This window comes from Hyaena hyaena, unplaced genomic scaffold (genome assembly GCF_003009895.1).
Source record: "Hyaena hyaena isolate Hyena2069 unplaced genomic scaffold, ASM300989v1 scaffold_120, whole genome shotgun sequence".
Taxonomy (NCBI): Eukaryota; Metazoa; Chordata; class Mammalia; order Carnivora; family Hyaenidae; genus Hyaena; species Hyaena hyaena.
Genome location: NW_024080752.1, coordinates 1,466,510 through 1,489,108, shown reverse-complemented (window position 1 = coordinate 1,489,108; position 22,599 = coordinate 1,466,510). Strand labels below are relative to the sequence as shown.

The 22,599-nt window shown below is 36.5% G+C and overlaps 1 protein-coding gene across 4 annotated transcripts in view; it reads right to left on the bottom strand.

Annotated features, from left to right (window-relative positions):
* DMXL2 (Dmx like 2) overlaps positions 1-22,599 on the bottom strand; it is a 157,613-nt gene that overhangs the window by 74,607 nt on the left and 60,407 nt on the right. For all 4 annotated transcript variants that reach the window (XM_039237094.1, XM_039237096.1, XM_039237095.1 and 1 more), the window contains exons 7-13: positions 15,500-15,678; positions 13,438-13,621; positions 9,528-9,702; positions 3,974-4,213; positions 3,200-3,471; positions 1,878-2,574; positions 1,421-1,542 (exon numbers count right to left, since the gene is read on the bottom strand). In XM_039237094.1, coding sequence (XP_039093025.1) covers positions 1,421-1,542; positions 1,878-2,574; positions 3,200-3,471; positions 3,974-4,213; positions 9,528-9,702; positions 13,438-13,621; positions 15,500-15,678 — 1,869 coding nt within the window. The remainder of the gene's footprint in view (positions 1-1,420; positions 1,543-1,877; positions 2,575-3,199; positions 3,472-3,973; positions 4,214-9,527; positions 9,703-13,437; positions 13,622-15,499; positions 15,679-22,599) is intronic.

Sequence of the window (22,599 nt, the reverse complement as noted above, 5' to 3'; positions counted from 1 at the left end):
AAGCAGAATTTAAGGAAAACAAATTTAATTTCAGTAAAGTAGTGAGGGTAATACAAAGGTGTCACAAGCTGCATTTAGAGTTGAGACTCCCCTCCCCTTGGGAGGCCAGATGACAAACTGGCAGCAATGTGATAGAGGGGAATAAAGCATCAGGTTAGACTGGGTGATTTATAAAGTATCTTTCAATTCCATGATTTGAAGATGCTACTTCCTCGATGCCAAACCTCTGGCTCCAGTCCAAGTGGTTTTCCCATCACTCCTGGAAGAATGCTGACTCATACATGTACTTTCCTGTATCCACACTTTCAGGCCAGTCTCTCACTCAGGCAAAGACTAAGGATTTGTCTTTCTAAACTCTATTCACCTACTAAAACCAAACCTAAATACTGTAATAAAGACTTCTATGCCTACCCTAATCTGATCCTTCTCCCCTCTGGATTATGAAAAACTTCTAGTGCTATCTGTTTGGCAATTAATTACTTACCACCCTCAGACACTGCTTCTGTCTTAAATTGTTATTTCATCTTTTATAGTAATTTCTCTCCTCAGCTAAAGTAAAAGCTTCATAAAGCCACATACCGAAAGTTTCACTTTATATTCTCTATACTTTGAAGGACACATAGCAGATACTCAAAAATACCTTTGGTTTTCAATACTGGAAACATTTTTATTAGAAAAGTGTTTTATAAAAAGCATGTTTTCATAGGTAGATGGAAAATGCACTATTTAAATTGAATAGTAATGAATATACATGAGTTCTGGTTCAGACACAGAACTACCAGAGTAAGATACTGCCACCCACTGATAACATATACTAACCACAGGATTTTTAAAAATTGTCAATAAAGCTCAGAAAAGCTCAAATTTTCCAGCCTAATCAAAGAGCTTGCTAAAGCTGCCTTAGAGCAAGAAAAGATTAACAGAACCAAACTAGAGAGTGAAAAATGTCAAGAAGAAATCATGGTAACTTAGGGGAAAAGTCATTTATTTATTTATATGTAAAAATGCAATGATGTGTGATACTGAGTCATATACCCTAGAACACAAATTAATAAAATCTAAATTTGTGGGGCACCTGGGTGGCTCAGTTGGTAGTTAAGAGTCGACTCTTTGTTTTTGGCTCAGGTCATCATCTCATGGTTCATGAATTCAAGTCTCGTGTCAGGCTCCATGCTAAAGGTGCAGAGCCTGCTGGGAACCTCGTTCTCTCCCTCTCTTTCCGTCCCTCCCCTGTTCATGCTCTCTCCCTCTCAAAATAAATTTTTTTAAAAATCAAAAAGAAAAAAAAAAGAAAACGTGTATCTGTCACACAGAGGTGCTCACCCCATAAACACCAACTGACAAATAAAAGTCCTAGACAAAGTAAAAAGAGAATTGCTCATCAGCCTAAGTATTTTAACAAAGATTAGGAAATACTCACTGAAGATTCAGGATCTGATAATTCATCCAATAATTTTCTTGCATCCACCACAGCTTGATAGAGTCTTAAATTTTTGCCATCAGAAGCAACAAAGCAAGCACTTGCAGAATTGCAATACGTGCCTGAGAAAGTAAGTGCTTTGCATTATATTATGTGATTTATTTTTATTTCTGGCTTAAGTAGGAGAAACTTATATTCATACTTTTCTTTTTAGGTACAACCATGGTCCAGAACCAAAATTAAACAGATAAAATTAATGGATATAAAATTATTAACAAAAGAACTCAAAAGAAAATAGGTGAGAGGGGGAAAAATTAAAAACAGACTTCTAAACTAACTTCTGTAAATTCTAAACTTAAGTCTAAAAATCCTAATAATGACAAACACAAGCCATTTTGTGTATTTAAAAAAAAGTTTAAAAGCCCTTATTAATTTCACAATTAAAATGAATACTTACCAAGACAATAGCTGGGAATAAGAGTTGGAAGCCAAGCAACATTAGAGAAGGCTGATGTATGTAAAGAGTTAATTCGAGCCAATTCTGATACTCCTCCAGTGTAGGACAAAGGCCCTATTGGGTCTACACGCCACAGAATAAGTTCACTATATATTGCATTTGGGTCATGAAATGTACGCGTCGCTGCATTTCTAAGAGGTTGTTTTGAGGAACCTTTCATATGTCTTATGGGATCCATTAGTCTACTTAATTTATTGTCTGAGTCCCACTGACAGTCCAACTCAGGAGTCAGCAGAGCATTATGATGTGAGGATGTCAGTAACAAAGGCAAAACTGAATGACATGCCAAGTCATTGAGGTGAAATCGATGACCACAGTATCTAAATTTGTGAGATACAGTCAGAACAGTGGTAAAGGCAGACTTATCTGCAAAAGTGACTGCCCACTGATTTAAAGAACCATCTATGTGTTTAGAGACCATCATTACTGTGGGAGCTAAAATGTTCATATTTGTACCATGTGATCTAGAGTATGGCTGTGATCCATGAGGACTGCCTACAGCCATCATCTCGTGGTGTAACAGGGTTTGGGGAGGATCTTTTGTAGCATTTATACAGGCATACATCATGATATTTTTACTAAGAGAGCTTGCATCACCAGACGGAAATGCTACAGGAATCCGAGAAGAAAAAGAAACCTGAAAAACACAATAATATGATTCAATGTGAATAGTTTTCTTCTTCTCAAAAAGTCTTCCAAAAATACTTCCATTTTCAAAATGCCAAATCTCAGTTTCCTAGCAAAAACTATCATTTGCAACCTCTTTATGGTCTAATATCTTTCCTCTATTTATATCTTATCTCTATTCACAGCCTAAGAAAAGCTTGAAGAAAAAAAGCTTGTAGAGCTGAATGACCACAACCACAACTCTAAATAGAAATGAAGTTCAGGAAGATAACAAATAAAGGCAGCCAGATTTAGTTAACAAAACTGGGGGGAGGCGGTGCTCATCCTGAGTCACATTTTTAGGGTAGCTTCTTAAGTTTATTCAAAATATGGTGAATTTCCAGGGGGGAGGGACCGAACACATATATATATTCAAATATTCGTATGATATTTCAAAGCCCAATTCACTTTACTTTGAATTAACCAGGTTTATAAAATTTATGCTCATTGATTCCCTCCTTGGTGACAAGAACAAGCATTCTCTTCTCAGTTGCATCTCAAAAACAAATCTTTTGAGTATTTCTAAAAAGATGATTCATCTGAGTAGCATCTTTATTTTTAAGAAATGTAATAATTGCTTCATTAGTAAAATATACCTGGACTTGTCTAAATATTCCAGGATTATATTCATCCAAATACTTTACATGCCACACTAGAAAGGTACCATCTACAGGGTGTATAGTAAAAAGCATGTCAGGATTCTTATTCCATTCAGTTAGCAGCATTTCAATCTTCCGATCAAGCAGGACTGTGGGCAGTGGCATTGGTACACTGGATCGTGAAAAGGTTCTAGGGCTTCCCTCTCTTTCTCCATCTTCATGTTCTGATGATCCTGTACCTCCCTCAGATTCTCTATCCAGGGATAATTCTGAATCAGAAAATAAATTTATCAGTACACACTAATTTATCACTATATACTAATAGTACTATAAAAATTTATCTAGATACTAGACTATCAATAGCATAACATAGCATACTATCTTTAGAGACTATAAATCCTTTTCCTAATTTATGGCTGGGGGAGGCAGGGGGAGAAAAAACAAATTAGGAAAACATTTTCTAGCCTGAACTGAAATTTACTATTATGTCTTACTTTTAAAGAAATCAAATTTTCATTCACACTATCATTATTATTACCATTAGCAAAACTTGTTCCCAAAAAAGGAAATGGCTTCCAGCGTGATACATTACTCAAAGCAGTATGTATAACAAAGCATATAGGGCTAGAGAGCAGATAGTGAATATAGTGAATACTTATGGAATGAATAGAAAAGTAAAAAAGAGCAGGAACAAAGGATTATAAGCTAAAAGTGGTATCACAAAAAGCTGTTAACCTGCCAAAAAGAAAAATTTGAACATGGAATACTAACCATGGTCTAGTTTCATATGTAAACCCCTCTCTCTTTCCTCCTGTGAACGTTCCTCATCTTCTCTATCTCCTTCATCACTTTCATGATCTACCTGCTTCTCAGAAAGTTTTCGTAATTGCTGCATAAATATTTCAGTAGATGATGTAAAATGAAACTCCTTGTTGTTTAACCAATGAACCACAAATCCCCCATTTCCATCATCAATGTTAAATACAGTGCCAACCAAGACATTTGGAATATCTGTGGGGGAAAAAAGGTATGAATTTTTAAGGTTTTTAAAAAGATTACCAAGTGCTTATCAAGACTATTGTATACTTATACAGAAAAGGTGCTAAACAAGTCAACTGTAGTAGGATTTGTAAAAACTTTAACTGATTTAATGGTAAATGTGAATATTAAGAATTAATGGGATAGACTTAAATTACTAATGGAATTAAATTACTAATTTAAAAATCAAATATACCAAATGAATGAACCTTTATTAAATCTTGGTTTGGGGATAGAGGAGCAGAAAAATAAAACAGAAAAGCAGTTATAAAAGACATTTCTGAGATAACTAGAGACATTTAAATTTATTTATTTATTTTAATGTTTATTTATTTTGAGAGAAAAATGCAGCTCATGTGTGAGTGTGGTAACAGCAGAGAGAGAGGGGGAAAGAAAATCCCAAGCAGGCTCTACACTGTCAGCACAGAGCCTGATGTGAGGCTTGAACTAACATAACATGAGACCATGACAAGAGCCAAAGACAAGGGTGGGATGCTTAACCAAAGGAGCCACCCAGGAGCTACTAAGGAAATTTAAATTTAAATATGAACTGGATATTAGAGATTACGGAATTATTTCCACTTTTCTTAGGCATAATAATGATATAATCATGTGAGAGAATTTCCTTATTCTTTTTTTTTCTAATAGATTTTGGGGGTTTTTTTAACTTATTTTTTTCTTTCATAGTTTATTGTCAAGTTGGTTTCCATAGAACACCCAGTGCTCATCCCAACAAGTGCCCTTCTCCATGCCCATCATCCCCCTTTCTCTCTTCCCCACCCCTATTAGCCCTCAGTTTGTTCTCAGTATTCAAGAGTCTCTCATGGTTTGCCTCCCTCCCTCTCCCCACTATTTTTCCCTTTCTTCTCACGCATGGTCCTCCATTAAGTTTCTCCTGTTCCACTTATAAGTGAAAACATACGGTATCTGTCCTTCTCTGCCTCACTTATTTCGCTCAGCATAACACCCTCGAGTTCCATCCACATTGCTACACATGGCCAGATTTCATTCTTTCTCATTACCATCAGTATTCCATTGTATAGATAAAGCACATCTTCTTGATCCATTCATCAGCTGATGGACACTTAGGCTCTTTCCATGTTTTGGCTATTGTTGAGAGTGTTGCTATGAACATTGGGGTACATGTGCCCCTATGCATCAGCACTCCTGTATGCCTTGGGTAAATTCTTAGCAGTGCTATTGCTGGGACATAGGGGGAGTTCTACTGTTAATTTTTTGAGGAACCTCCACACTGTTTTCCAGAGGGGCTGCACCAGTTTACATTCCCACCAACACTGTAGGAGGGTGCCCGTTTCTCCATATCCTCACCAGCATCTAGAGTCCTCTGATTTGTTCATTTTACCCACTCTGACCAGCAAGAAGTGGCATCTCAGTGTGGTTTTGATCTGCACTTCCCTGATGAGGAGGGATGCCAAGCATCGTTTCATGTGTCTGTTGGCCATCTGGATGTCCTCTTTGGAGAGGTGTCTATTCATGTCTTCTGCCCATTTCTTCACTAGATTATTTGTTTTTTTGGGTGTAGAGTTTGGTGAGTTCCTTTATAGATTTTGAATACTAGTCCCTTACCTGATACATCATTTGCAACTATCTTTTCCCATAAAAAATAAAATTTAAATTTAAAAATAAAAATAAAACAAAAGTAAAAATGCACAGGATATTCTGGTAGAGTCCTGCTAATAAATATCAATGTTAAATAAAGTTCCAGGTTGTTCTATTTTTCTAATTCCTGGATGACAGTCCTCATTTTCTGATAAAAATGAATCATGTGAAATAGGATTTGTACATTTAGAATACTATAAAACAACATATCCTCGATGTACCTATGTAGTATTCTTGCTAAAATGTTTCACCTAAACCTTACCATAAACAAATATTCAGACTAAAAGATGCTTTGAAAGGTAATGGAGAGGTAACTTCTTTGTGACAGAGAGACTTTTTTTTCAGTTTATTTATTTTGAGAGAGAGGGTGCGAGCAGGTAGGGGCAAGGAGAGAGAGAAAGGGGAGAGGGAGAATCCCAAGCATGCCCTGCACTGTCAGGGCAGAGCCTGATATGGGGCCTGAACTCACAAACAGTGAGATCATGACCTGAGCTGAAATTAAGAGTCAGACACTTAACTGACTGAGCCATCCAGGCACCCCAACAGAGAGACTTTTTTGACAGCCTAGAAGAACTATAGAGTTTAAAAGAAATGACAATCAAATGCATAAGAAATAATCTATATCTTAGTACGAACTATATATTAAATCTAATCTTATCCATGTTCCTTACATGCAATAACAGTTCTGCAGTAATGGCGAAAAATTCCTTTTTTATTAGAAGACAAATTTTTTGCAAATAAAAAGGTTTATATATTTAAAATAAATAATTAGGAAAGAAATCAAATCAAAAACCAAAAAAACATTGCTATCTATTGCAAGCTATTGTGCTCTATTAGAAGACATATTTGAAATATTTAGGTAATGTCATAAAGTATTTAGGGAATAAAGGCTAATGTCAAGTGAAAACTTTACTTTCAAATGGCTTAGCCAAAAATAAGGGAAGAGGAAGCAAAGACATACATCCATAGCAGAAGGGGAGAGTTAAAGCATACAAGATATTAACAGGATATATGTGTATTCATTGAACTATGCTTTCAGCTTTAATACAGACTCAAAAAAGTTTTCTGAGGGACACCTGGGTGGCTCAGTGAATCAGTTAAGCATTTGGCTCTTGATTTAGGCTTAGGTCATAATCTGAAGGTTTGTGGGATCGAGCCCCAGGTTGGTCTTCACACTGAAAGCGTGGAGCTGGCTTGGGACTCTCTCTCCCCATCTCTTTCTGTCTCTCTCCTGCTCCCACAAGTGCTCTCTCTCCCTCAAAATAAACACACTTAGAATTTAAAAAAAGTTTCCTGAAAAAAAGGTGAAGAAGAAGAGTCCTACAATACAAAATTATTTGCATTTAGTAATCAATTTGGTCAAACTAAGTGTTACATTTACATATAGTACCTATAAATGCATGATGTTAAATACTTTTACAAAATGATTTTTAAAGAGTATGTAGGAAGTTAAAGTAAAAATGGATAAAACTGGATAAAAGGTGAAGATTATTTAATAAAGATGGTGAAAAGACAAGGCCCAAGGGCTACAAGAACATATCCAGTACTTAATTCAAATGATGTGAGAGATTACCTATCCACACAGGGAACAATCTTGTGATCCTATTCCTTCTGATGAGGGTAGTGCATACAGTTAAAAAGTCAGCCTTTCTAATGTGTGCTAAATTTACTACATACCATCACTAATTGCATGATATCTGAAGTCAGATCTTCATCACAGTCAATAATTCAAGATAAGATTCTTATAAAAGTTAAAAAATTTACAAATATCTAAAATCAGTAACACTTTTAAAATGAGTTAATATTATAAAGACAATCTAAGAATACAATTAAGATGTGAGATCAGGAAGCAAAATAATGTTTAACCAGCTAGCAAAACGCTATCCAACAGAAATAATGCAAACCACAAATGCAAGGCACATAGGTAATTTTTACTGTAGAAGCTGCATTATAAAAGATAAAGTAAGAAATAAGCAAACTTAATTTTAGTATTTTATTTTACCCAATATACATATTATCATTTCAACAGGTAATCAATACGAAATAAAATTGTTATTCAGAGAGCTTACATTCTTTTATTGTACTAAGTCTTAGATATCCAGTGTATGTTTTACAGCACAACTCTAAATATGGGCTAGCTGTAATTCAAGTGCTCAAAGAGCTACACATGGCTTGTGGCTACTGTACTAGACAGCACACATGTAGAGCCACTGTTACAATGGGGGAAAGAGTCCTAAAGATCACCTTTTTGGAACTGTATTAACTGAACATCATCTTTATATAACTACACATTTAAAAATAAACTCCTCTAGGGCGCCTGGGTGGCTCAGGCGGTTAAGCATTAAGTGCCTGACTTTGGTTCAGGTCATGATCTCACTGTTCATGGGTTTGAGCCTCGTTTCAGGCTCTGTGCTGACAGCTCAGAGCCTGGAGCCTGCTTTGGATTCTGTGTCTCCCTCTATCTCTGCCCCTCCCCTGCTCGTGCTCTGTCTCCCTCTCTCAAAAATAAACACTAAAAAAAAATTAGTATTCCATCGTATAGATAAACCATATCTTCGATGAAATAGTACATGGCAATGAGAAAGAATGAAATCTGGCCATGTGTAGCAACATGGATGGACCTTGAGGGTGTTATGCTGAGCGAAATAAGTCAGGCAGAGAAGGACAAATATCATATGTTTGCACATACAGGAGGATCAGGAGGAACTTAACGGAAGACCATGGGGGAGAAGACGGGGGGGAAATGGTGGGGGAAAGGGAGAGAGGCAAACCATGAGAGACTCTTGAATGCTGAGAACAAATTGAGGACTGATGGATGTGGGGGGGAGGGGGGAGATGGGCATGGAGGGGGGCACTTGTGGAGATGAGCACTGGGTGTTCTGTGGAAACCAACTTGACAATAAACTATTTGTAAAAAAAAAAACAAAAAAAACAAAAAAAACACAAAACTTTAAAAAAATAAACTCCTCTGTACTCTGAAGCAATATGTTGATTTCCATTTCAATAAAACATGACTAACTTTATACAAATGTAGTTCTACCAGCAATGTAATGTGAAACTATCTATAAGCCTTCTCATATGATTTTCATGCATGAAGAAAATAATGCCCTTAAATAGAAGTTTTCAAATACGCTTTGGCCAACACAACTTGCTTCAAAATACTTCTCAACCTCACAGGAGGAAAAGGGCAAAAAGAACTATCAAAATTAGAAGAAAAGTATCTTTCCCTAGTGTAGAATACGAAAGTCTATGGAGTAGAAAACAAGATATGCTGAAATATAAAGAAAACTATGTAAAGATGTATTTAGATAAAGTTATAAAGAATGTTGAGAAGATTAATAGTGAAAATATAAAAAGCAGGGAAATCACTCCAATTACACTGTTACCACTTGTGTTCCCAGGTTCAACTAAAGCTCTAATTTATTTAGAACGCTTGCTATATACTAGACAAAAGGTGCCCAAAAATACTTACTTGAAGTTCTTTACTAAGAATCACATAGTCTCAGCTTAAGAAATGGTACTTTATATTATCTTCCTAATGAATTAATGTGTTATTAAAGGAAACATGGAGGGTTAACATAAAAGAGTTCCAAAAGTAATCCCACTTTTCTATTTATATATCTTATTTCAGAACATTTATAGGAAATAAAACTTTAGTTTTACTTACCTGTGGCAGGATTGATGCTTGCTGCAATGTGGAAATGACACAGTGCATTCGCATGGTGGGAAATGTGTCTCTGAACTTCATGTGTTGCCGTCTGATCAGGCATTAATTCCGTGTGAGTTACAAGAACTGAAGACCTCCTCTGTCCTTTTCTTAAATTTTTCAAATGGTGTATCGTCTAAAATAGAAAAATAATTGCTAAATCCAACTCTGAAAAGTCTAATAAATGCTGATCAAAGTATTTTTGACTTTAAGGATTTTATAATTTTCCTCTGTAAAATCTGAACACTTTAAAGGAAACTCTTAACTTCAACTCAACAATTCTGAATATATTCACCAGAGGTTTTGCAAATTTTATAGTTCAAGGCAGAAGTAGTTGCTCAAAAATACTCATTTATCGGGGCACCTGGGTGGCTTAGTCGGTTAAGTGTCCGACTTTTGCTTAGGTCATGATCTCGCGGTTCGTGGGTTCATGCCCCGTGTCGGGCTCTGTGCTGACTGCCAGCTCGGAGCCTGGAGCCTGTTTCAGAGTCTGTGACTCCCTCTCTCTCTGACCCTCCCCTGCTCACGCTGTCTCTCTCTCTCTTTCTCCTAGAAATAAATAAAAATATTTTTTCAAAAATACTCATTTATCTATAGAAACTTCTATTATGATTAGGAGTCCCAGGGTGCCTGGGTGGCTCAGTTGGTTAAGCAGCCAACTCCTGATTTCAGCTCATGTCATGATCTCATGGTTTGTAGGATCAAGCCCTGCATCCGACTCTGCAATGACAGTACACAGCCTACTTGGGATTTTCTGTCTCTCTCTCTCTTCCCCTCCCCCTGCTTGCACACACAACACTTTTTCTCAAAATAAATAAGTAAACATATAAAAAAAGAAAAGATCAGAAGTCCCAAGTCGAGGTTTTACAAGATATCCCACTACTGACCTAAAATTTACTAGTAAAAACAATAAAAAAATAAGTTAAAAAATTTCTGAGTCTTCCTACCAGGAAGGGTATTTCTCCCTAAAATTCTCACTTGCTACTACATGGTTACAGCTAAATAATGTATAATCTCAATTATAAAGGAAAAAAAAAGAGTACAAAAATACAGAATAAGGAGAATCTACTTAAGTAGGTATAGCCAAGAAATATCTCACTAAAAGTGTTGACCTATGGGATTTGCTTAAATTGAGGTGTATCTATATATAAGGAGAATCTACTTAAGTAGGTATAGCCAAGAAATATCTCACTAAAAGTGTTGACCTATGGGATTTGCTTAAATTGAGGTGTATCTATATATAAGGAGAATCTACTTAAGTAGGTATAGCCAAAAAATATCTCACTAAAAGTGTTGACTTATGGGATTTGCTTAAATTGAGGTGTATCTATATGATTAAAATTCTCCACTAGCATCCTCAATCATCTGCACTATTTTATTTTACTTTATTTTTTAAAGTATATTTTTAGGGGCACATGGGTGGCTCAGTAGGTTAAACCTTAGACTTTGACTGAGGTCATGATCTCGCAGTTCCATGAGCTCAAGCCCCACGTCAGGCTCTCTGCTGGCAGCTCACAGCCTGGAGGCTGCTTCAGATTCTGTCTCCTCCTCTCTCTGCCCCTCCCCCACTCACACTCTGTCTCTTAAAAATAAAACAATAAAAAAATTAAAGTTTATTTTTGAGAGAGACAGAGCAAGTGGGGAGGGGGGAGAGGGGCAGAGAGAGAGGGAGACAGAATCCCAAGCAGGCTCCACACTGTCACTACAGAGCCCTATGCAGGGCTAGAACCCATGAACCATGAATGATATCACGACCTGAACAGAAATCAAGGGTCAGATGTTTAACTCACTGAGCCACCCAGGTGCCCTGAATTATTTTACAAAGAAAGGATCTTTACACCATAACCCCAATTCACAGTACTTCCTTATTCTATCACCCAAATCCCAATACTACGATTTACAATAATTTCCAATTCTATTCCTTTGTTCCTCACAATCAGTTAAATTAAATGTGGCATCCTCTCAATTGTTTTTGCATGAAAGTATTATATCTGGTCCTTCCTTTCAAGTTCCACAACCCTTACCCCTTTTCGTATGGAAAACAGTATCAGGTCTATGATGTGTCCTCTACCTCATTATTTTAAATTACATTGGCAAGGCTGTTTGATTGTTTTCTCCTAGGAACAACATGTATAACTAAAGTGTATACAGAATTATACAGACCTTGCAGTTAGGAGTTTCATATGAAAAGATGTCAGAAAGCAAGGTAAGCTTATAAATCAGACAATTAGGCTTTTTCTGTTAAAAACAATTTTTAACTATTAATAACATTACTAAAAGGTTGCAAAAATGTGTCAAATTACTAAATACATATGTTTTTATCTTTGATTTTATTTTATGTGGCAATTAGTAATTCAATTTAGCATCTGAAAAGCAATACTTTAGGTGCCATGGAGATAAATACAAAGATGTCTCAAAGCACTTAGTCTCGACAAAAACTCATATGTAATTTAAAGATAAAACGCTGCAGAAGTATACATAAATGGCCATAAACATGTAGTAAATTAAGTACTTTGTCTCGTTAAATTTCAATAAATATTTAAAGAAAATATAACTTTAACTGTTCTCTTAATTTCATTTCTGTTTTAAATTTTGGAGGGAAAAAATGTATAAATAGTGCCCAATTACAGACAGTATCAGACAAGCCCTCCTTATACAAAACTTTTAAAAAGTACATCCTCAGCCTATCCAATGCAAAAAAATATTTCTGCTTGCTAAAAACAGCAAAGCATTTTGACTATGCAACCATGAAACTGTTCATGTAAATGTAAAAACATAATGAGTAATGTAGAGAGACGTTTATAACACAGTAAGTATAAAAAAGCAAGTTATAAAACCTTAGTGCATAATATTATCTCAATCTCGGGGGCACCTGAGTGGCTCAATGGGTTAAGCATCAGACTTCAGCTCAGGTCATGATCTCCCAGTTGGTGGGTTCGAGCCCCGCACTGGGGCCTGTGCTGACAGCTTGGAGCCTGGAGCCTGCTTCAGATTCTGTGTCTCCCTCTCTTTCTCTGCCCCTCCCCTGCTCATGTTCTGTCTCTCTCAAAAATAAATAAAACATTAAAATTAAAAAATATATATTATCTCAATCTTGTAAGTAAAGAAAAATACACATAACTGGAATAACTGGATTATAAATTCCACATTTTCTCTAATGTTAGAATAAATACATATTCTTTGTGTAGTAAAAAGTCACATGGAAATATTTTAAAAATGTTAATAATCTAGGTTTGTTTTAATAAATTTCTGGTAATTTTAAAAAATGTGTTTATCTCATTCTATTCTCAAGTCATAATGGACACAAAGTTTGTATTATAAACAATCTAATTTCATAAGAAGCACTTTTATTTCATATATCATTTAAAAATTGGAAAAATTATTTCACTTTCACAATATTAAACCATGGAAATTATTAAGCAACTGTATAAAGTTGACTTGTGTCTAATATCTCACCATCTTTATTCTTAAGACTCAAAATAGCCATTTTTAATTAGAACACAAAAGTAAATTTTAATCCTCATGAAACAAAAGCAAATCATTTTTTAATGACAACTAATTTCAGAGATCTTTATGTGTTTTACTAATCAAAACTGCTTATTCCTACAGATTTTCATACTTGACATGCAAAATGAAAAAATTAAAATTATTCCATTCACCGAGACTACATGTCTAAGATCATTACTATTGCATTGGGCTTTTAAGTGGCATAAAATGAGTAATCTTACAGGCATAAAACAAATTAGTGAAAATTACTTGCTATTAATTTCATCATTACATGTACCATGTGCACTATCTGCATTTTAGCTTATAAATTCCCATTAAACTCACATATCTCCAAATTTTTGTACTATTTTAAATAATACTGTACCTCAAGAGCATGTTGTATTCTGTCTTTCTGTCTGCCAGCATGAGTGAGGTTGCTGCCAACACTAGAAGTGGTAGTCTCACAAATCTGCTCACCCAAAAGACAATCTTCCGGTAATAAGGTTTCTGCCCAGAGTCGGCAGACACCATCATGGCATGAAGTTAATAACACATTACAGACAGAACCTCTAATGACAAAGAGAAAGAAACAAAATCAGTGCCAGTGATTAAAGGTTATTAATATTAGGTTCTTCACCTATAAAAATAGCATCAGTGTACCAAGAGTAGTTATTTTTCCAGTAATGGTAATGGATTTACATAGGCTATTTCACAGTCTTACCAAAACCCATTTACTACCTGTTCATATCTGCAAGGTGGCAGGCTGAATGCAGGGCTGCAATCAGTTACCATAAAATAGGGAGAACCTAGATATCCCTGACACTTTAACTCAATAAAATCATGTCTTGAACAGCTAAGCTGAATTACAGTACAGTATGCTTCCAATTACTTAGAAATTACAGTGTATGAATATAAAGTGGTCAAAGAGCTTGAAATCATACATAGTACACTGTGAATGTGAACACCATAAAAACTAGGAAATAGTCTTTCCAAAGGAAACAGATATTAATGCCCGATTATACACATGCTGTTTGACAACTAAGCTCTGCAGAAATATTAATATCTTCTAAACAAATAAACAGCAAGAGAAAACCTAATCATTGCAAATTCCAGTGACCATAATAAAATATCATTAAATATAATTAAACCGGCTTATGGGAGTACTTGTATCATCCTTATAATCTAAAAGATTATTAACAGGTAAATGAGCATCTTCAAAATAAAACTGCAAGGATAATACAGGTTCAAACTATAAATCAACTTCCATTAAGTTAAAATAACCAAAAATGTTACCGCATCAAGCAGCTAAAGTGACTTAATTGTTCATTATAAAAGAACAAATAATCATTCTCCCTTTTAAACACGCTTACCTAGAATCTGACTCAAAGGAAGTGTTTTGCAAATGTTTTCAAGAGATGCAAATAACTTAAGCAGAATAAACTTTTTATTTAGATTTTAAAAATGTAGGACTTCTCTTGGGGTGCTTGGGTGGCTCAGTCAGTTAAGCATACAACTTCAGCTCAGGTCATGATCTCACGGTTTTTGAGTTCGAGCTCCACACTGGGCTCTGTGCTGACAGCTCAGAGCCTAGAGCCTGCTTTGGATTCTGTGTCTCCCACTCTCTCTGAATTGCCCCCATTCACGTTCTGTCTCTCTCTCAAAAATAAATAAACATTTTTTTAATGTATGAATGCTCCATTCAGTGAGCACTTCTATAATGTGTGCTGTGCTATATTTCCCATCATGTGTTAACAGTTCACAGATAAAATAACCTTCCTTGAAAAATAAATACAGATTTCTAAACAAGTTTTTTTTATAACTATATACATGATACAGGAATCATTTGTATGAGACATACTGTAGTTTGTTTAGTTTTCTAACTACTCATTAGAGATGCTGAACGATGACAAAAACTTACAATAATAAATTCTTTGAGAAGGCTCTGTTCATGGCCCTAAGATAAGAAAAACCTAGATACTTTATTCACTGTGTATAATATGCTTTCCTACTATGTGTAATACTGACAATTTACTACGTTTTATTTTTCTTCAAAGTGTGCTTTTCTGTTACCTGCAAACATTTCCTTCCTGGAAACTTTTACTATTGCTGCTACCACTAACAGTACCAGCTAACAGTGCCTAAGCACTTCCTATGTGCAAAGACTTGCAGTCAATATTTACATACGCTAACACACTGAGTCTCACTACAACTCTCCGAGTTAGGTCCTATTACGTACAGAGAAGAAAACTGAAGCACAGAGAGCTTAATAATTTAGGCAAAAGCTCACAAAGCAAATAACAGCAGCAGGATTTGAATTCAGGCAGTTAACACCCAGAGCCTTTGCTCTTCAATTTCACCAAGCCAATGCAGTAAAAAAACCTCTGTTTTCATTATTTTTATAAATACATAAGCAAACAAACTAAAGTTATAGGACACATTTGTCTAACCTGGGCATATACTTGCTAGTTTTACGCCATGAAAAACCTGACACAGCTCGGGGATGTGCCAAATAAACAAAGGAAAACTGGGTAGACGCCTGTCTCCTTTTCACTTCATGATGATCCTGAGGTATAATTGAGGATTTCCAGCCAGTCATAGGATACCATACTTTCAAAAGACAATCATCCTGCAAAAACATATAGGTCAATATAAAATTAATCTGAACATACAGAACTCAAAACATAAGTGATTTGAAGAAACTTTAAAACTTAAGCTACCTATAAAAATTAACATGAAAGCTTTATATAGTACAAACTCATATATACTACATATATATATATACTCATATATACAAACTCATATATACTACTTATATAGTACAAACTCAAATGCAAATGTAAAATGTTTATTACTCTAAAGAATACTTCTTTTGAAAAATAAATGGACAGGGGGCGCCTGGGTGGCTTAGTCGGTTAAGCGTCAGACTTTCACTTAGGTCATGATCTCGCGGTTCGTGGGTTCGAGCCCCGCGTCGGGCTCTGTGCTGACAGCCAGCTCAGAGCCTGGAGCCTATTTCAGAGTCTGTGTCTCCCTCTCTCTGACCCTCCCCTGCTCACGCTGTCTCTCTCTCTCTCCTAGAAATAAATAAAAATATTTAAAAAAAAAAAAAAAAAAAGAAAAAGAAATGGACAGTTTGCTCATTATCAATCTCCTCTGCATAAGGGTGGTTTTCAAATGGAGACTGAGGCCAAATTCCCTCATTTAAATATTCAGGAGTTACTGTACACAAGATTCTGAAACCAGATGCCCTTGGATAAGGTACGAAAAGATAAGGATGTTGTGTCATCAGTCACTGTTATCATCCTTTCCTTTTTGAAGAGATCTGTAAGGGCTAAACCAATCCTTTTTAAAATATAAACTGCTTCGGGGAGCCTGGGTGGCTTAGTCGGTTAAGCGTCCGACTTTCGCTTAGGTCATGATCTCGCGGTTCATGGGTTCGAGCCCCGCGTCTGTGCTGACTGCCAGCTCACAGCCTGGAGCCTGTTTCAGAGTCTGTATCTCCCTCTCTCTCTGACCCTCCCCTGCTCACGCTCTCTCTCTCTCTCTCTCCTAGAAATAAATAAAAATATTAAAACAAAAACAAAAACAAAATATGAACTGCTTCTTAGACTCAAAGTTAGGAATTGGCAAGCTTTCCCCCTAAAGGGACAGACACTAAGGGAGTTACTAGGCTTTGTGGACCACACAGCCTCTGACATAGATTCTTGGGGTTTTTTTTCTTACAACCCTTTAAGAATGTAAAAACCACAGTTTTCTAATCCCCACTCTAAATGAAGTGAAGGTATTTGAGAATAACATCTATGCCCACTTAATATATTTACAAGTGCAACAACAGGCACTGACTTCATCATTTTACTTTGCTCTAAGAATTTTGTTGAAGGCCCAAATAATTTTCTTACTTAACAGAAACTATATCTTTATACTGCTTTATCCTCGTAGTGAATACAGCCTTGAAGGAAATAATAAAATGATATAATTCATGCAAAAATCTCATCCTAAGAAACCATGAAATTCTGTATTCTTGGAAACTGTGTATAGGTCCAAATACTGTCATCTGGACTAAATGAACATTTCTGGTTTCTTATCATCTTGGTACTCATTTTCAATTTATACCGCATAATGTATGTTTCCACTATGGTATCATTTATTTGAATATTTGAATTGATACAGCAACTCTCATTAAGTGCTTAGTTGGAGACAACCACTTTACAATGTACTCCTTGCTTTCCTCCAAGTACATTCTTCAACTCAGCATCATTTTCACCTAATTGAATGTAGTGCACAATCTATGGCAGTGGTTTCACACCACATACCGTAACAATCAGAGAGGCACCTAAGAGCCCCCTCAGGATTCATAACGGAAAGGCAGAGTGCCTCATGAGCAGGTGGCATTCTGGCCCCTTTCTCCCATCCCACCAGCACGCCCTCACTCAAATGAAGCAGTCCCACTGTCATCTGTTACCGCATAAAATTAAAACCACACAAAAGTGAACTAGAAATTGTTAACAGAAAGATAGCTAGAAAATTCCCAAATATTTGAAAACTAAACACGTTTAAATTACAAAGAAATTTTTTAAATATGTTGAACAGAATGAAAATGAAAGCACAATATCAAAAGTTGGGAGATTCAACTACATTAGTGCTTAAAAGGAAATGTACAGCTTTAAATGCTTGCATTAGAAAAGGAGAAAGGTCCCAAATCAATGGTCTAAGCGTCTACTTGAAGCATCATGTAAAGAAGAACAAAGTAAATCCTGAATAAATGTACGTATAAGAAAAAATGGAAATCGGTGAAATTAAATACAAAAGTAACTAGTGAAATCAATTAATCCAAAGCTACGTTTTGAAAATATCAATAAAACTGGGGGCGCCTGGGTGGCTGAGTCGGTTAAGCGTCCGACTTTCCGACTTTCGCTTAGGTCATGATCTCGCGGTTTGTGGGTTCGAGCCCCGCGTCGGGCTCTGTGCTGACTGCCAGCTCGGAGCCTGGAGCCTGTTTCAGTCTGTGACTCCCTCTCTCTCTGACCCTCCCCTGCTCACGCTGTCTCTCTCTCTCTCTCCTAGAAATAAGTAAAACATTAAAAAAAAAAAAAAAAAAGAAACAAGCCAAAGTACACATGGTGGAGAGTCCCAAATAACCCTATGAGTAGGGAAACAAAATAACAAAACTCTGAACAAGAGAAACCAAGAGACACCATTCAAAGAACACTTCCAGAACAGACAGGCCCTGAACAGCCAAAGAGCCCTCTTTAATACAGCAGAACTCACAGGGGTAGAGTATACAACAAGCTTTTAAAATTAACAGGAGATAGGGGCGCCCGGGTGGCTTAGTCGGTTAAGCGTCCGACTTTCGCTCAGGTCATGATCTCGCGGTTTGTGGGTTCGAGCCCCGCGTCGGGCTCTGTGCTGACTGCCAGCTCAGAGCCTGGAGCCTGTTTCAGAGTCTGTGACTCCCTCTCTCTCTGACCCTCCCCTGCTCACGCTGTCTCTCTCTCCTAGAAATAAAACAAAAAAACAAAAAAAAAAAGAAAAAAAAGAAAATTTTAATAAAAAAAAAAAAAATGAAAATATCAATAAAACTGATGATAATCTATCCAGAGTGATCAAAAATGTTTATAGAGAAATACTAATTACCATTATCAATCTTGAAAGGAGAGACATTACAGATTCTATAAAAATTAAAAGAATAATAAGGGAATACTATGAAAAATTTGTCCAAATCCAACAATTTATGCTAAATGGACAAATTTCTTGAATGACAATTTTATAAATGGACAAACAGAAAACCGGAATAGCTCTACAGCTCTAGATCAATTAAAAATGTTTAATTCAAGGGCGCCGGCACGGCCATAGGAGGGCCGGATGGAGACACCCAAACCAAAGAATTTTTCAGAAAGCTCAGAGCCAAATTGAATAGGAATTGAAACCACCCTCCGGGGTTTCTGGGATGCTTGGCCTTCAGTGTTTTTAAGGGACCATGATGTGGATGGAGTCTGTAATCTCTGCCGTGCTAGGTAGTGTCCTAATTACAAATAGGAGCTCTAGGGCTACTTCAAGAAACAAGCCGGGGCGCCTGGGTGGCTTAGTCGGTTAAGCGTCCGACTTTCGCTTAGGTCATGATCTCGCGGTTTGTGGGTTCGAGCCCCGCGTCGGGCTGTGTGCTGACTGCCAGCTCAGAGCCTGGAGCCTGTTTCAGAGTCTGTGACTCTCTCTCTGACCCTCCCCTGCTCACGCTGTCTCTCCCTCTCTCTCTCTCCTAGAAATAAATAAAACATTAAAAAAAAAAAATTAACAGGAGATAGAAAACTAACCAAAATGATGAAACAGAAGAACTCTCCTCCAAAGAAACTCCAGGAAGAACTGACAGCTAAAGAACTGCTCAAAACAGATATAAGCAACATAACTGAACAAGAATTTAGAACAATAGTCATAAAATTAATCTCTGGGCTTGAAAAAACCATGGAAGACATCAGAGAAACCATTGCTACAAACACTATGGAGCTCAAAAATAGTTGTGATGAATTAAAAAATGCTTTAAATGAGATACATAATAAAATGGAGGTGTCCAATGCACGGATTGAAGAGGGAGAAAAGAGAATAAGTGATTTAGAAGATACAATTATAGAAAAAGAGGAAGCTGAGAAAAAGAGAGATAAGCTAATCCAGGAACATGAAAGAAGAGTTCAAGAGCACAGCAATACAATCAATCGGAACAATACCTGTATCATAGGAATCCCAGGAAAGGAAGAGAAAGGTAAAGGTGCTGAAGGAGTCCTGGAACAAATTATAGGAGAGAACTTCCCCAACCTGGGGAGGGAAGTAGATGTTGAAATTCAAGACACACAGAGAACTCCCCTCAGACGTACCTTGAATCAATCTTCTGCATGAGATCATAGTGAAACTGGCAAAATGTAAGGACAAAGAGAAAATTTTGAAAGCAGCTAGGGAGAAATGGGCCCTAACATACAAAAGGAAACCTATCAGAGTGGTGAGAGACTTATCTACTGAAACTTGGCAGGCCAGAAAGGAATGGCAGCAGATCTTCAAAGTGATGAGTAGAAAAACAATGCAGCCAAGAATCCTCTATCCAGCAAGCGTGTCATTCAGAATAGAAGGAGAGATAAAAATCTTTCCAAATAAACAAAAATTGAAAGAATGTGTCACCACTAAACCAGCCCTACAAGAAATCCTGAGTGGGATGCTCTGAAGGAAATGTTGTAAGGAACGCAAGACTAGAGATACCACCACAAGCATGAATCCCACAAACGACACAATGCCTCCAAACCCATATATTTCAATAATAACGATAAATGTAAATGGGCTGAATGCTCCAATCAAAACACACAGGGTAGCAGAATGGATAAAAAAACAAAATCCATCTATATGCTGTCTACAAGAAACTCATTTTAGACTGGAAGATACCTTCAGATTAAAAGTAAGGGGATGGAGAAATATATATCATGCTACAGGAAATCACAAGAAAGCCGAGTGGCTATACTTATATCAGACAAACTGGACTTTAAATTAAAGACAATCACAAGAGATGAAGAAGGGCACTACATAATAATTACAGGGTCCATCCATCAGGAAGAACTAACAATCATAAATGTCTACATACCGAATATGGGAGCACCTAAATATCTAAAACAATTAATCACAAACAAAAAGAATCTTATAGATAAGAATGTGCTAATAGCAGGGGACTTTAATACTCCACTTTCAGCAATGGAGATCAACAAGACAGAAAATCACTAAGGAAACAGTGGACTTGAATGACACACTGGACCAGATGGATCTTACAGATATATTGAGAACTCTACATACAGAGGCCATGGAATTCACTTTCTTCTCAAGTGTGCATGGCACATTCTCCAAGATAGATCACATACTGGGACATAAAGCAGCCCTCAATAAATATCAAACAATTGAGATCATACCATGCTTACTTTCAGATCACAATGCTATGAAATTTGAAATCAATCACTGGAAAACCTCCAAAAACATGGAGGTTAAAGAACACCCTACTAAAGAATGAATGGGCCAATCAGACAATTAGAAATTTAAAAATATATGGAAGTAAATGAAAATGAAAATACAACAATTCAAAATCTATGGGATGTGGCAAAGGCAGTCCTAAGAGGAAAGTGCATTGCACTCCAGGCCTATTTCAAGAAATTAGAAAAAGTGCAACTGCAAAATCTAACAGCTCACCTAAAGGAACTAGAGGGAGAGCAACAAGAGCACCCCAAACCCAGTAGGAGAAGAGAAATAATAAAAGTCAGAGCAGAAATAAACAACAGAGAATCCAAAGAAACATTTGAACAGATCAATGAAATCAAGAGTTGGTTTTTTGAAAAAAAAAAAAAAAACAAAAAAAACAAAATTGACAAACCTCTAGCAAGGCTTCTCTAAAAGAAAAGAGACAGCACACAAATAGACAAAATCATGAATGAAAATGGACTTATTACAACCAAACCCTCAGAAATACAAGCAATTATCAGGGAATAATATGAAAAATTATATGCCAACAAACTGGACAACTTAGAAGAAATGGACAAATTCCTAAAAACACACTCACTACCAAAATTCACAGGGGAAGACAGAGAAAATCTGAACAGACCCATAACTAGTGAAGAAATTGAATCAGTTATCAAAAATCTCCCAACAAATAAGAGCCCTGGGCCAGATGGCTTCCCTGGGGAATTCCACCAGACATTTAAAACAGAGTCAATATCCATTCTTCTCAAGCTATTCCAAAAATTAGAAATCGAAGGAAAACTTCCAGACTCATTTTATGAAGCCAGCATCACTTTGATTCCCAAGCCAGACAGAGATCCAGCAAAAAAAAAAAAAAAAAAAAAAACAGAACTACAGGCCAATATCCCTGATGAATACAGATGCAAAAATCCTCAACAAGATACTTGCAAATCGAATTCAACAACAAATACGTAAAAAGAATTATCCACCAAGATCAAGTGGGATTCATTCCTGGGTTACAGGGCTGGTTCAATATTCGCAAATCAGTCAATGTGATACATCACATCAACAAAAGAAAATATAAAAACCATATGATCCGTCGATAGATGCAGAAAAAGCATCTGACAAAATCCAGCATCCCTTCTTAATAAAGACCCTCGAGAAAGTCAGGATAGAAGGAACTTACTTATACATCATAAAAGCCATCTATGAGAAGCCCTCAGCTAATATCATCCTCAATGGAGAAAAAAACTGAGAGCTTTCCCCCTGAGATCAGGAACATGACAGGGATGTGCACTCTGACCACTGTTGTTTAACATAGTGCTGGAAGTCCTAGCCTCAGCAGTCAGACAACAAAAGGAAATAAAAGGCATCAGAACTGGCAAAGAAGAAGTCAAACTCTCACTTTTCGCAGATGACATGATACACTACATAGAAAACCGGACAGACTCCACCAGAAGCCTACTAGAGGAGATCCATGAATTCAGCAAAGTTGCAGGACACAAAATCAATGTAGAGAAATCAGTTACATTTTTATACACCAACAATGAAGCAACAGAAAGAGAAATCA